Source organism: Thalia democratica, chromosome 4, assembly GCF_965202585.1.
Source record: "Thalia democratica chromosome 4, ktThaDemo2.hap1.1, whole genome shotgun sequence".
Lineage (NCBI taxonomy): Eukaryota > Metazoa > Chordata > Thaliacea > Salpida > Salpidae > Thalia > Thalia democratica.
In genome coordinates, this window is record NC_139168.1 from 47,269,373 (window position 1) to 47,282,855 (window position 13,483).

Below are 13,483 nucleotides of genomic sequence, written 5' to 3' on the forward strand. Positions count from 1 at the left end.
GTTACAACAAATAACGAGTGAGCTAGTTAGTATTGTGTACATTTGTAATCGGATTTGTTCATTGTAGCATATTCTGTTGTCCCAAATGGTTTCAGTTCTTAACTGTGCATTTTTTTGTAGAAACCCTTTTTAGTAAATACTCTTTTTTGTATTTATTTAACTATTCAAACCAAAAGTGTTACATTTAAAATGAATAAACTATAGCATGGTCTTGCATTCATCTACATGAAATCTATAAAATAGTACTTATTTAAATTTTATGGTGACGTTCTCTACGTTTAATTGCCTGAGAAGTAATTTCTGTAATATATTTCACCGTATGTTACATTAGTTGTAAATTGCTATTGATTACCTTGAAAAATTATTAGTATTGAACACTTACACAGTTTTAAAAATACTTACTGGTATTTCTTGTTATGTTAGATTATTTTATTAAGTATATAAAGCTTCCTTATCTTTGCTTGGATATTTTTATATGAAATTTAAAATTGATTAGATTTTTGTTTATATGATTATTTTAGAATTATTTTTGAATCGTAGTTCTTTCCTAAACACAAAATGTTTGTTTAACAAAATTTTAAGTCTCTACAAACACGGTTAAAGTTTAATTTTATGAAATAATAATAAAAATTAAAAATTATCAGAAATTTAAACCTTTCATATTAATTGATATTCTTTATAGAGTGCTCAATTCAGAATTGAAGAGCAATAATATTATTTGTTTTATTAAAACCAAAACATATAATTTTATTGCTTTTCAATCCTGATTTGACCTTTCATATTAATTTAGACAGTTAATTCTGATGTCGTAAGCGTAACTTTGAAAAGTTCAACCTAAATTATTTTGTATTTATTTCTTCACAGTTATACTTTTATTAAGTTTTTTGAATCATTTAAAACCTGAAAAATGATTGTAAGCTTAATCACTAAGATTAAAACATTTTTTTTAAAACAACCATGGTTAAAAAATTTCTTGGTATTTTTTTTTGTTGTGTATAAAAATTAAAAAAAAACGACGAAGTAAATATTGATATACATGGTACAATTCACTACTTAAGGATAGCTAAATTTTTGTTTAATTGCTATAATTGTTAAAATAAATATACATTGTTTTGTGATTAACATGTGTTTGAAAATTTACAAATACAAACAAGTTTTATCCACGCTTCTATGTTATTGTACACAGCTTAAACTTATAACTACTTCTATTAAACATATGTTGTTTAATCTTAAAGAAGTATATAACATGTATTTTAGGATGTTTCTGCAAAATTTAAAACACTTAAACAGTTAAAAAAAATTTTTCAAAATTAAATTTTAAAATGTTTTTGAGAATTGTTAGAAACCGAAGAATTAAGATTATTTACAGAATATTAGATAAAGTGTGCACACTGACTGACCTTAATTGAAAATAATGCACATCAAAGTTCTTATTTAAAAGTACGTTAAAACTTTAAAATTATGTTTAATAAGTGTTATGAATTTAACATTAGTAAGCATTGTGCAAGTATTACTTTATTGTTTATAGTATTTATGAAGAAAGTATTACAATTAACTTGAGCTATACTTCCATGTTAGTTTAAAACTTATTGCATCTAAAACATCGTAAAAAATACCAACTTAATCTACCGCGTAACTTCGTACCAATACAACTTTGTACTTTTTAATAAATCTAGGTTTTAAAACTTAGTTTTATTTTAAAAATTCCTATTTTTTTCTTTATTTCAGTTACTAAAAAGATGTTTTTGGTCTAATAAGCTTTTTTATTTTTGTAACTTTATATGCTATTTTTGTTAAATGAGATGATTTTGTTTATTTACCAAAGCTTTTAATTTTATATCATAATTTTCTTAGATAAGGCTTTACATACAACAAATTATAAATAAGCTTACTAAACATAAATTTGAAGCACAAGCTTGAATTTACCACGTTATTTTGCATCTGTCATGTATTTTCGCATTTTTGACCTAGATATAATGAAAAGTTACGTGAGTTGCATAAAGGTTGTATTATCTTCACTTTGATAAAAACTTGTTTAGAGAAATAACCAGAGAAATAATGTTTAGAGTTCCAAAAAAAAGTATTGTTACCAAAAAAAAAATTTAGGTTTGTCAAGATATGTCGCAACCACTGTCTAGTTACTTCATATCCGCTTCTCATAATACATACTTAATGGAAGATCAAATGCGTGGTCCTTGTAGTCACAACGCTTATGTCAGAGCTTTACTCAGGTTTTTTTCAAACAAGTTTTTTTAACACTTAGAAAACTTACAAATGTAACAATTTTAAAACCTCTAAACGAGTTTATTCACTTAACATTTAGTTTGTATTTTCATTTATTATTTTAATTTGAATTAGTCTCAAAAATTGTATAAATTTTGTTAACATCGAAGATAATATTATAAAGAAATTGTTGATACTTTTTTAATTGTTTAGTTTACTTTTTTAACTACTAGACAAATATTTTAGTACTTTTATAGTTTAGTATTTCTATTTTTATGATTTTAACGAACCTAACTGGAATGCTGTTTGTTTTTACTTTTTTAACTAGTTAGCTTTACAAATTTTTGGAGCCTTGCAATGTGTGGTATATTGGCTAGACTTATTTTTTAAAAAGTTTAGTTATAGATAAATAGCAGATAAAAAATTTATAAGATTTCTGTTTTTTTTCAATTTGTGACTGTTAATTATTTTGTTCTTCGACTTATAAACTAATCGCATTTCTAGTATTTTATATATTAAAAGTTTAGAAAGTATATAAATATTTTAAACTGATTTTTTTTAATTGTAAATTACTGTATTTGTATGTCTATAAAGTTTTCTTTTAGCTGCAAATAGTATAGATATATGTTTTCAGTTTTTAAATTGATCACTATTGTTACAACACAGATGCTGTAGGTGCATAGAAGTAGATGTATGGGATGGATCGAACGGAGAACCTCAAGTTACTCACGGACACACTCAAACTAATTCGTCAGTTTATGTTTAAAACTGGTTATAATCGTTGTTTTTTATAAGAAATACCTGTTAACTGTATGCTATTTTTTATTTACTGCTTTAAATTTAATAATGAGCTATTTCTTTTTTGAGAAATAGTTTCACAACTTTAAATTTGTACAATTTAATACAGGACCTCATTATTTCAAGTTTTAGAAGCAATAGAAGCTGTTGCTTTTAGAAATTCAAAGTATCCTGTTATACTAAAAATTGAAAACCATTGTAGTGTAGAACAACAATTAAAAATGTGTGAGTACATCACGTCAGTTTTCAAAGACAAACTATTTTTAGTTGATGTAAGTTTATTTTTTTTAAACAGATTTTATTTTTCTGAACTTTAAAGTTATTGAAAAAGCTAGATTTTTAAACAGCTACAGTTATGCCATCATTTTAAAAAACCTACTTAATTATTACATAGCTAACTAAAGTTAGTTTTAAGTTTTTACTTAATCTTCTTTGTATACGTAAACTTGTTTTGTTGGTTGATTTCTATAACTAATTTTGCTTCATCAAAACTCAATTAACATTAAAAATTTTTCTTTTTATATCTCAACCTTGAAAATTTACTTAGCTTTATTTTACTAAAAAAGTGACAAGCTCTTTAAAATAAATAAAACTTAAGGCACGTGATACTCCTAAAATTTTTAATTTAAATTTTCACTACTTTTTAATTCATACAGGATATTGGTTCTGCATCAGATCTTCCTTCTCCTCAAGATCTCATACATAAAATTATAATCAGTTCTAAAAAGCTACCATTTACTACTTCAGAACCAGTAGAAGCTGATTACGTCATCGATGATGATGAAGGCGCAAACGTAAAGGTTTTTTTTTTAATTTGATTTTATAATTTTGTTTATGCAAATATTGCAGCATTAACTTTTATAATTACAGTTAATTGCAATGCAGCAAAAATCTGATGTTGTAATGCCATCACACATTGAAGACGCAAGTTCAGTTTCGTCTTTACTTAGCACGAGACGTCGTCATTTATTAACTAATGCTGCGTCAAAATTGGTGGTCGTTTGTAGGGATCAGCATTTGTACGAAGACAACAAAGTTACTGATTTCAGATTTCAGTCAAAACAGTGTGAAAGGTCAGTTTATTACTTATTATATAGATAAGTTTGAGATTAATACAACTAAGACGTTTCTAGTTTAAATAAAACATTTATTTTATATTTTAAGCTTTGTTTTTTAAATTTAAAGATCATATGCCTGGTGAATAATTAAATGACAAGAAAAAATATATAGTCAGAAGGTTAATGCAATTTGGATTCAAAAATATTTAAAGTTAATTGATTACAACATAATATTTTTTTTATGTTTATAAAAACTATTGCAACATAAATAATTTTTATTTTGATTTTAGTTCATATCAAAAAAAGAAGTTAACATGTACTAAACTTTACAACCGCATAGTTTTTTGCAGGTTTTTAAATTCACACAGCTATAGTGAACGTAAAGCAATTGTCCATTAAATTTTTTAACAATATTTGAAATAAAAGTATTAAAAGTTGTAAATTATTATAGTTATATCTTTTTGATAATTAATTTATAATTTTTTTTCGAAAACAAAATATTTTGTTTAAATTTATATATTTATAAGTTTTTGTTAGTATATGTAATAATAATTGTTTTAGTTTTTACTTTTGATCTGCTTAAAAGTATTTTTTAATTTATGTATATACACTTAAAAACTATTGCACACAATTTAAAAAAGTTTTGTATAATTTAGTTTATTAGAAAGTGTATTTTACACTTTAACAAAACTTTTTTTCTTTATGTTGAAAAGTAAAAAAAAATTGGCTAACAAAATATAAGTTCGATTATATATACCAGGATTGCCACAAGGTCAGGGAAAGTGAGAAAAAAATAATGAGGGTTTAAAAAAAAAGTCAGGAAATTTGACAAAATTTGAAAAAATGTCAGGTTCTGTCTATTTAAATTTACAAATTTCCTTATTTTCCAAAGCCTTCGAATGGTAAAAATTGATTAAAAATCCTCTAAAGTCGAACTGAAATTGCAAAATTTCCCTAGAAATTTACTTATTTTCTAATGCCTTCATCTGGTAAAAATTAGTAAAATATCCCTAATAAAACTGTCAAGTTTTTCTATTAATGTATTGAACACATACCCTACTTGAACAAACAGTTTTTGTTTGCTTTTTAGTACTGATTATCTGTGTCAGAGACACTCAGTATTCAGTAGTGAAATTTTGATGTATACACAAAAGTTTATCTTGCAGAATTTCGGAATCAAAGTGTTTTTTGATTAAGTAGATAATTAAGTTATTTATAATTAGGTACTGAGTATAGTATTTTATGTAACAAGTTTATGTGTATTATTACCTCTTTATAACTTTTTCAAAGTTGTTTAAATTTAATAAATAAGTTATAAAATAGTATATGCCATGGGTAATTTACTTATTTGTATTTTTTTGTAGAATAGATAAGTTTTTAAAATAAGTAATTTTTAAAATAGGGTTGGTGTGCATTTATCATGACCAAATCAGTTTAAAAAAAAAAATTGCGAAGCATCTGTTTTTTTTTTCAGTTTATTTGCTTAAAAGCTTTAGCATTTCAGTTTATGTCATTTCAAATGTTGAAACTTCTGAATTAAAAAAAATAGAGAATTTTTTTTTTCTTGAGTAAATCTTATTAAGGTGTGAATTTATTTCTAAATATAAATTTAATTTTAAAGGCAAAATCAGTCAGTATTTGTACAAACAAATGCTTAAAACCTTTTGTTGAATTTCTAAAAGAACTTTAAGAAAAAATTGTTTTGAGTCGATTATATACGTCGTAATTATGAAAACTCATAAAAAATACAGTTTATATCAACAACTTAGCTGTTTTTTTGAATTTGTTTACATCAGCTATGTTTTTCATAGATTAGTTGGTTTAACTGTTTTAATTTAGAGGCTTTATACCAAATACTTTTTAGATTAAAACTCATTTTTGTTTATTCTGTTTATTCATATATTTTACTGTGTGTTTATTTGAAGTTATTAAAGATTTTCACAAGGCTAAAACTTAGCTTTATGAAGGATATAAATTTCTATCGTATATGCGTGATGAATGGTAGATGCAACCAAGCCCCAAAATTTGATAAAGATAACAATTCATTGAAGTAGAAATTACAATTACCAGTTAAAAATATTCAATTTGTTGGGTAAGCGATTGATAGATGTTGAAAATAACTTTGTTAAGCTTTTTTTTTAGTAATTTTTGTTAATATTTTATTTTGTTAATTTACTAATTAAAACCCCATTGTTCCCTAAATGACTTCTATAGAGAATTTTCCTTACTTTGAAAAAATATCAGGCTAAACTAAAAGTATTTCGCGCACGAATTCTGTTGAAAGCCTTATATAAAAAGTTTGACTATGTATTTTATAATGAGTTTAAATTAAGAATTTGATTAAGAAAAGTCAGAAAAGTGTTAATAGAAATGTCAGGAAATTTTTTCTCAGCTTGATATGTGGCAACCCTGATGTACAATTTTTCAAAAATATTTTATTCTTTTTTTTCTTTTTGCTTTTATAAAAATTTTATGTATAATGTTTGTATAAAAATATTAATCTTATATCATGATTTTTATATTGTTTTTTTAACAGCTCTACTGACATATATTCTATCCAAGAAGACTCTGCCTTCAACTTGATAGAAAAGTGTCCAATGCAGTTATGTGATTTCACACGGAAGTTTGTTTTTGTTCTTTGTAACTTACATTTGTAATTAATTAAAAAGTCGGAATATGCACGTTTATGCAATGCTCAAAAAAGTGATTCATATTAATCTTAAATCATATGAAATTAAATGGGAATAGATGTGTTTCAAGTTTCGCGTAATTATACTAAAACTCGATTATGAAATTTTTACCACATAATTTTTCTAAACTTTTTTGTATGTGTGACATTAGCTTCACATCAGTTTCATTACATAAAAATTTAAACTATAGTTTATTGCTTTTACCTTTTAGCATCATTTTAAAGTTTTATTTCTGTTAATAAATACATGCTTCTTAGTAGTTGGTTGTCAAAGTTTCTACGCGAATTTGTTTATAAAATTGAATAATGTGTCATAACATTTTTATTATAGTTTCGGTTTTTTCTTAACGGGTTATATTCTAAATTTACATTAATTCTACAATAAAAAATTTATAATGTAAAAAACACAGGAGGTATGCTTATGGGGTTTATAGGGGAATACTATTCCTTAAACAAAATGATCTTAAACTGACTTACATGCCTTACTTAAGAGTAGCTTACAATACTTAATCTACAAATAATGTGTGTGTTGTTTATTAGTAATTTATAATCTTAAGTTATAAATAATAAACTTTTAGTTTCATTGTCATACACTTTATTAACATAACTGCAATTATTAACAACTATTAATAAGTAGTTATAATAAATTCAAACTCAAAGAAACTACTATAAATCACTACACAACTAAAGCCTTTAAAAGGTGATAACAACAATAAAGATAAACGGCTAACATTTTTGACGAGCTAATTATTACGATGAAACTCAAGGCTATAGCTTTACTTAGAGTCGCTTTATAAACGGAAATTGAGTGGTCGCTTAACAACGTTGATATATTCTTGACTTGAAATCAACTTGAGTAATGTTGGGTCATAACGAGATTAAAAACTGACGAACAGAACAGCGGACTTTGTCAACTAACGCTTATTTGAATGACAAATATATACGCATTCATAGAATGTTAATTCTTTACAATAAAGCTAAATTTATTCTTCAACTCGTCTACGAAAACTTTAAAGAGTGTTTATTTTTATAGATATTTTTATTTCTAAATGGATTCTTTTTAAAAACTACAACATTAATTATGCCAAATCGGCACACTTAAAATTGTAATTTTTAGTTTAACTTGAGATTTAATTACTTGAAATTGTTATCAAAGTTATTTTATTAGAAATTTAACACGAGTCTACCCTAATCCGGAAAGAATTGATTCTACAAATTTCAACGCACAAGATGCATGGAATTGTGGAGTGCAAATTACTTCGCTCAACTACCAAACTCCTGGTAAGTAGGTTTTTCAATTTGTTATAAAAATATTGAAAGCGCAGTTAAGTTTTAGTTTTGTATGTAATTTTAATATATTAGGTGTAGAATATCTTTATTGTTGATATTAAGAAAATAACTTTAACGTAAATAATACTAATGACATTTGATTTATAGTTTTTTATCTCTAGTACATAACATATGTAGTATGCACAGATTTTTATACAGTCGGAAATAGAGTGTATGTTTGTGTAAACAACCTGTATAAAGTAAAGGTTGTTTTTAATAAGCTAAGTAACTTAATAAAAGTTGTTATTTGGTAACTATGAATTTTATTATAGTCAAATATTATATAAAATTATTTTATATTATAGTTTTAATATGTAAAATATATTAATTGTACTCTTATTTTTTATATGGTTACTAAAAGTAAATTAAAAGTCCTACTTTTGTCAGAGTTTTTTTTTTGCAGTCTTATTAGTTATTTCATATTGATTTAGTTATTATTTGTTTTCCATACTAGCTTATTTTTTGTTTAATAATATTTCAAAGTAGTGTATGTATCACGAAATTATTTGACCACCCTGGTGTATGCATTGATCAATAGAAATGAGATAAACTGTGTACGACAGCATTGCACACAGTGTATGTGTTATTACTCATTAAAATAATGTCAAACAAGTGAAGTTTTTTTAATGTGAAGTATGCCTGTTATGTATACTTCTAGCATCAAACTTAATGGAGACATTAGAGCTCATAGTCCTCGGACTATTTCGTAAACGAGTTATTTGCAGTCAAATATAAAACGTAAATTAAACATCATTAAAGCTGTTACACATGCTAAAAATAGATTACCTTTAGTCAAATTATTTTGAAGTAAAACGCGTGAAAATAAAAAGTAGTACGTAAATTTATCTTATTAGTTGATATTGTTTTATTATGACTAATAGTTTATGTACAAATTATGTTTTTTCGTTGTAATGTAAACGAACAACAAGCAACTTAGAGGGAATTGAAACTAAAAGTCTCTAATTTTCTGCTTCCAAACTTTAAAATAAAACTTTCCTGTTTTTGCTTAACCAAATGTTAATTTAAGGTCTCGTAATGGATATAAACGACGGAAGATTTTCAATGAATGGAGGATGTGGTTACGTGTTAAAGCCTAATTTTATAAGAGACGATGTTGGTTTAACATATTTTATAACAGTTTAATAGAATCCGGATATTAAAAAAACTTAAGTTATCTGATTCAGCTATGAAACTGGTTTTTATGGCCATTAATAATGAAGAAGCTTTTTTTTACTTGAATTTAAAAACGAAACTAAGTGTTTAGGCGGGATTTAAATCTTACAAGTTAGTGCTAGTGTGTAAATATTCAACTAAGCATTCAGGCTCTTATAATAGATTAACTAATATCAAAGTATTTCTTATGGAGCAAAGTTAAAAATTTTGTTATTTAATTTAAGGAAGTAAAAAAAAAACTATATTTCCTCTCATAATTTCGTCTAAGATCTTTTGAACATTAAATAATAAATATTCTGTTGATAAATAGAAAATAAAATAAAGTTTAAAATGTACAAAAAGATAGATAATAGATATTGTAATAATAGTCAAAGTTTTTAAGCATTAAAAAAATCTGATACATTCGAATTATAACTTAATGGTTTTTGTGATAGAATCTTTTTATAAGTATATTTTTTACTAAATTTGAATCCTTTATTTGCTCTGTTTTTTTTTACAAAACTTCAAAAAGGTTTTTAAAAGCTGTATAGAAATATATACTTTGATAAATTATTTTTATTACGTTTTTTTTTATAAGTATCATTTTAAACTTTTGTATCAGAAAATATATAAAGCTTAGGTATAGTTTCAACTTAAATTTTAACATTTATTTTTTTGTTTTTATTATTTTATTTTTAGATTTCTTACTACAGTCCAGCTGGTCCTCAACCTGCGTCTTTGAGTAAAATGCTTCATCTAAGAATAATTAGCGGGCAGAATTTTCCAAAGCCCAGAAACGGAGGTTTTTTTAATTTTTAATTCAAGAAAGAATACGCTTTTTTAGTTTGTAATTTATTTGGCCTTTTTATTGTATTTAACTTTTTTTTTTAAATAAATAGTAGAATATAGTATACTTAATTTTAGATGTTATAAGTAAATTAAATTAGTATTTACAATTTAAAACCAACACAACTACTTGTTTATAACTTGATCTCTTTTTAAACCATTTCATATTTTTTGTTCCAGCCTATATAAAAAATAAATTTAATAATATTTAGAAGTTTAATATGCAAGTTAAAACGTTTAATATAAAGCTACTCTAATTAAAGCTTTTCTAAGGAGCGAAAGGTCACGTGATCGACCCTTACGTGCTGGTTGAGTTGTTTGGAGTTGAAGGTGATTGTGGAGAGGAACGAACTCGAACCTGCACCAACGACAACGGTGTTTCCCCCCAATTCGACTCTAAACTGTTTACCTTCAACCTAACCGTTCCAAGTCTTGTTCTAGTTCGATTTGTTGTTTTGGATGATGACTTCATTGGCGATGAGTTCATTGGTTAGTTTTTCTTCTTTTTCTTAAAATATAATTTAAAAATTAATTTGTAAATGACAGGACAGTACACAGTTCCGCTTGAATGCCTTCAGCTAGGATATCGTCATTTGTCGTTGAGATCAATTTACGACGAGCCACTGGAAGGTGCTACACTATTCGTACACGTTGCCTTCTCCCAAGTTCGTCTACATACTTTTATTTTAGTTTTCACTTCTAATTAGTTATGAAAAAAATTTCAGGTTGATTCCCCTCTTTTATCTCCTAATCTATGCACTAGGCAATCATCAATCAAACGAAACGGTGGTCAGTCGTCAGCACAACAACAACCGTCTAGAAAAAAGTCGCGTTCTTTAAGCCAGAGCAACAGTCTTGCGGGAGGCAAAGAGCCGGTTGCCATACACCTTCAAAAAACTCATTTGCGCAAGTTTGACGACGTTTTTGAGAGTGTCTCCTCACAGCTTGGAAGAGTGGCAGCAATAAGAGATGTGGTTAGAGATTGCATGCAATTTTTCCGCGACAGTTGTGGCTTGCCAAATCCGACCCATGTGAAGAAGTGTATGAGGAACTTGCACGAAAGATCGCGTGGGATTATTTTAAAAGTATTAAAACAAAATAACGGCAGCATGAAGTTAGAGTTTGAGGGTGGTGGTGAAACTTGGAAGCGAGTTCAAGAGTCGTTTCGTTGCCTAGTAACAGAAATGAATGCTGTTGTTTCTATGTCTACTCAGCTAAAAGAAGAGTTGCGATCGAAAATTGCAGAAATAGAAAAATTGTATGAGGTTTGTTTTATCTATAGAGTTTAGTATAAGATTGTTTTTGTTGACTTAATAAATAATGCCTATTTCAGAGTTTAGTCCGAATATTTATTATGGCTAAATAACGAACTGATAATATTAAAATAAATTATAAAATAAGTTTGAAAACAATTTTTGTTTTACTTTGTCATATTTTTTAGTTTAACTTAGTTAACTTTTAACAACAAAACCAATATTAGTTACAGTATCATAAAAAAAGTTATGTAAACCATTTATTTTTAGAGATTTAGCGAAATATATGCTGCAGAATTTCTATCCCCACCGCTGCTTCAAAGCTCTTTAGCTCGTGGCTCAAGTTCATCAGTTAGTTGTGGCAGTGAATCGAGCAAAAAGCAGTCTTCAAAAAAGAAAAAGAACGACGATAAGGCACAAAAATCGACAGATCACATCGAGGAAGTGAGGAACACAATCAGATGGAACTACAGCTTGATTTCGGCTTCAATGCGTCTCACCGCCATACTGCTCACAAACTGCACGGAAACTCTTGAAGACTTGTGGCAGGGTGCGCTCACTTGCGGCATTGGGCAATTTGAAAACACTGAAGTAGTGTGACGTAACAAAACATAATAGTTTGTTATTGTTGGTACTGTGAGAAAAGTAATCGCAAGAGGTGGCAGTGTAAAGAATCAGTCTAGTAAACATTAGGTACTTTATTAAAAAAACTAGCTCTTGATTAAAAAATGTTTTAAACATTAGCACTAGCTTTTTATCTTTTTTATAATTAAAAAACCTAGCTCTGCCGTTCAGATGACTTTATAACTTGTAGTAAGTTTTATATCAGCAAATAAGTTTAGTTTAATACAAATAAGTTATACTTAAATATTTTATTTTAAACAATCAAGATCTCAAGTAAACTTCCATTCCATTTATTAACGACATGACTCGTATTCATTTGTTTTAGATTTAGTTGCTGATTTAGTTTTACTGTAATAGTTAATACTGTATTGTTTTTTAAAAGTTTAAAATGAAGATAAACCACGTTAAAAAGTTTTTGACTGAATAAAAAACTTTTTAATATAAATCAGTCTGTTTTAATTATTACTATATTTTCCACTTTTTATGTAGTTTGTTTCATATTTTTGATAAAAACTTGCTCTAATATATCCAAATGTTTTCGTACTTCATTTTTACTTTTTCTTATTTGAGTTACTGTAAAATTTCTGTTTTTTTAACTTTTTGAAATATTATTATATTATTTTTACACTCACGATATTGAATGTAGGACTTACTTAGTTTTTAGTTTCTTATTGTAATTCACAAGTTTTATTTACTTAATACTCGAAAAGATACTTAGTTATATTTGAAACAAGCTAATAAAAATAAAATGATGAGAATTTTATCAGTAGTATAACTACGATTTTAAACTCTTAACAAGATTTTATATTAAATTAATAAACAGCCACATTTTATTCTTATGAAATTTTATCTACACAAGTAAAACTGCTTTAGTTTGAACTTAAATTTTTATAATTAAATTGAAGTCATTTATAAATTTTTACTTTCGGTTATGTTACTGTTAGTTGTGTAGTGTATATTACAGTGTTGAAAAAATAAATTAAAAAGTTGTGCGGTATGTAGTTAGTCTAAAAAACTGATACTTTTCAAAATTTAATAAATAGATTTTTTTTTTTCTTTTAAGTTTAGATAATTAATTATTTCGGTTAACTTTTTAAGACTTTGTAGTTTTTATGAAGGTAGTTATTTTAACTATTACAAAGATGGGCTTATAAAATGAGATATGCTTCTTTTTTAACATTTTATTTTAGGGTACTACTAGTATACATAACACAAACACTTCACAGTTTGAAATTGAAAATTGTTACTGCAATTAGTTTTGTGCTTAAACATTAAAATTAACATAATGTGTACTTTAGGTTTCTATGATTTCTTCTCCGGGATGGTAGCACTTATGTAACAAAAGTTAAACAAATAGTACTCTTTTAGCTTAAATTAAACATAGTATAGGCCCGATGAACGAGTTATCCTCGCCAGGACTTTTAAAGCAACTCTAACATACTGCTCGTCGTTTGAAAATTTAAGTTTGAGTTTTTCTATCGCTGTACTTCTCAGCAACCAGTGTTGAAAGT

General features: G+C 26.2%; 1 protein-coding gene across 5 annotated transcripts in view; it reads left to right on the forward strand.

The window, feature by feature from the left end:
* LOC145834868 (inactive phospholipase C-like protein 1) overlaps nucleotides 1-12,694 on the forward strand; it is a 59,628-nt gene extending 46,934 nt beyond the window's left edge. For 2 of the 5 annotated variants that reach the window (XM_082942390.1, XM_082942389.1), the window contains exons 10-22: nucleotides 2,107-2,231; nucleotides 2,890-2,973; nucleotides 3,131-3,293; nucleotides 3,678-3,821; nucleotides 3,892-4,094; nucleotides 6,616-6,702; nucleotides 7,937-8,049; nucleotides 9,125-9,210; nucleotides 9,949-10,051; nucleotides 10,369-10,584; nucleotides 10,642-10,760; nucleotides 10,821-11,360; nucleotides 11,619-12,691. In XM_082942390.1, the coding sequence (XP_082798516.1) occupies nucleotides 2,107-2,231; nucleotides 2,890-2,973; nucleotides 3,131-3,293; nucleotides 3,678-3,821; nucleotides 3,892-4,094; nucleotides 6,616-6,702; nucleotides 7,937-8,049; nucleotides 9,125-9,210; nucleotides 9,949-10,051; nucleotides 10,369-10,584; nucleotides 10,642-10,760; nucleotides 10,821-11,360; nucleotides 11,619-11,948 (2,313 nt within the window). In that variant the 3' untranslated portion in view covers nucleotides 11,949-12,691. Of the gene's footprint in view, nucleotides 1-2,106; nucleotides 2,232-2,889; nucleotides 2,974-3,130; nucleotides 3,294-3,677; nucleotides 3,822-3,891; nucleotides 4,095-6,615; nucleotides 6,703-7,936; nucleotides 8,050-9,124; nucleotides 9,211-9,948; nucleotides 10,052-10,368; nucleotides 10,585-10,641; nucleotides 10,761-10,820; nucleotides 11,361-11,618 lie in introns of all 5 variants that reach the window. The other 3 variants (XM_082942387.1, XM_082942386.1, XM_082942388.1) reach the window with 3 other exon arrangements.
* The last annotated feature ends 789 nt before the right edge of the window (nucleotides 12,695-13,483 follow it).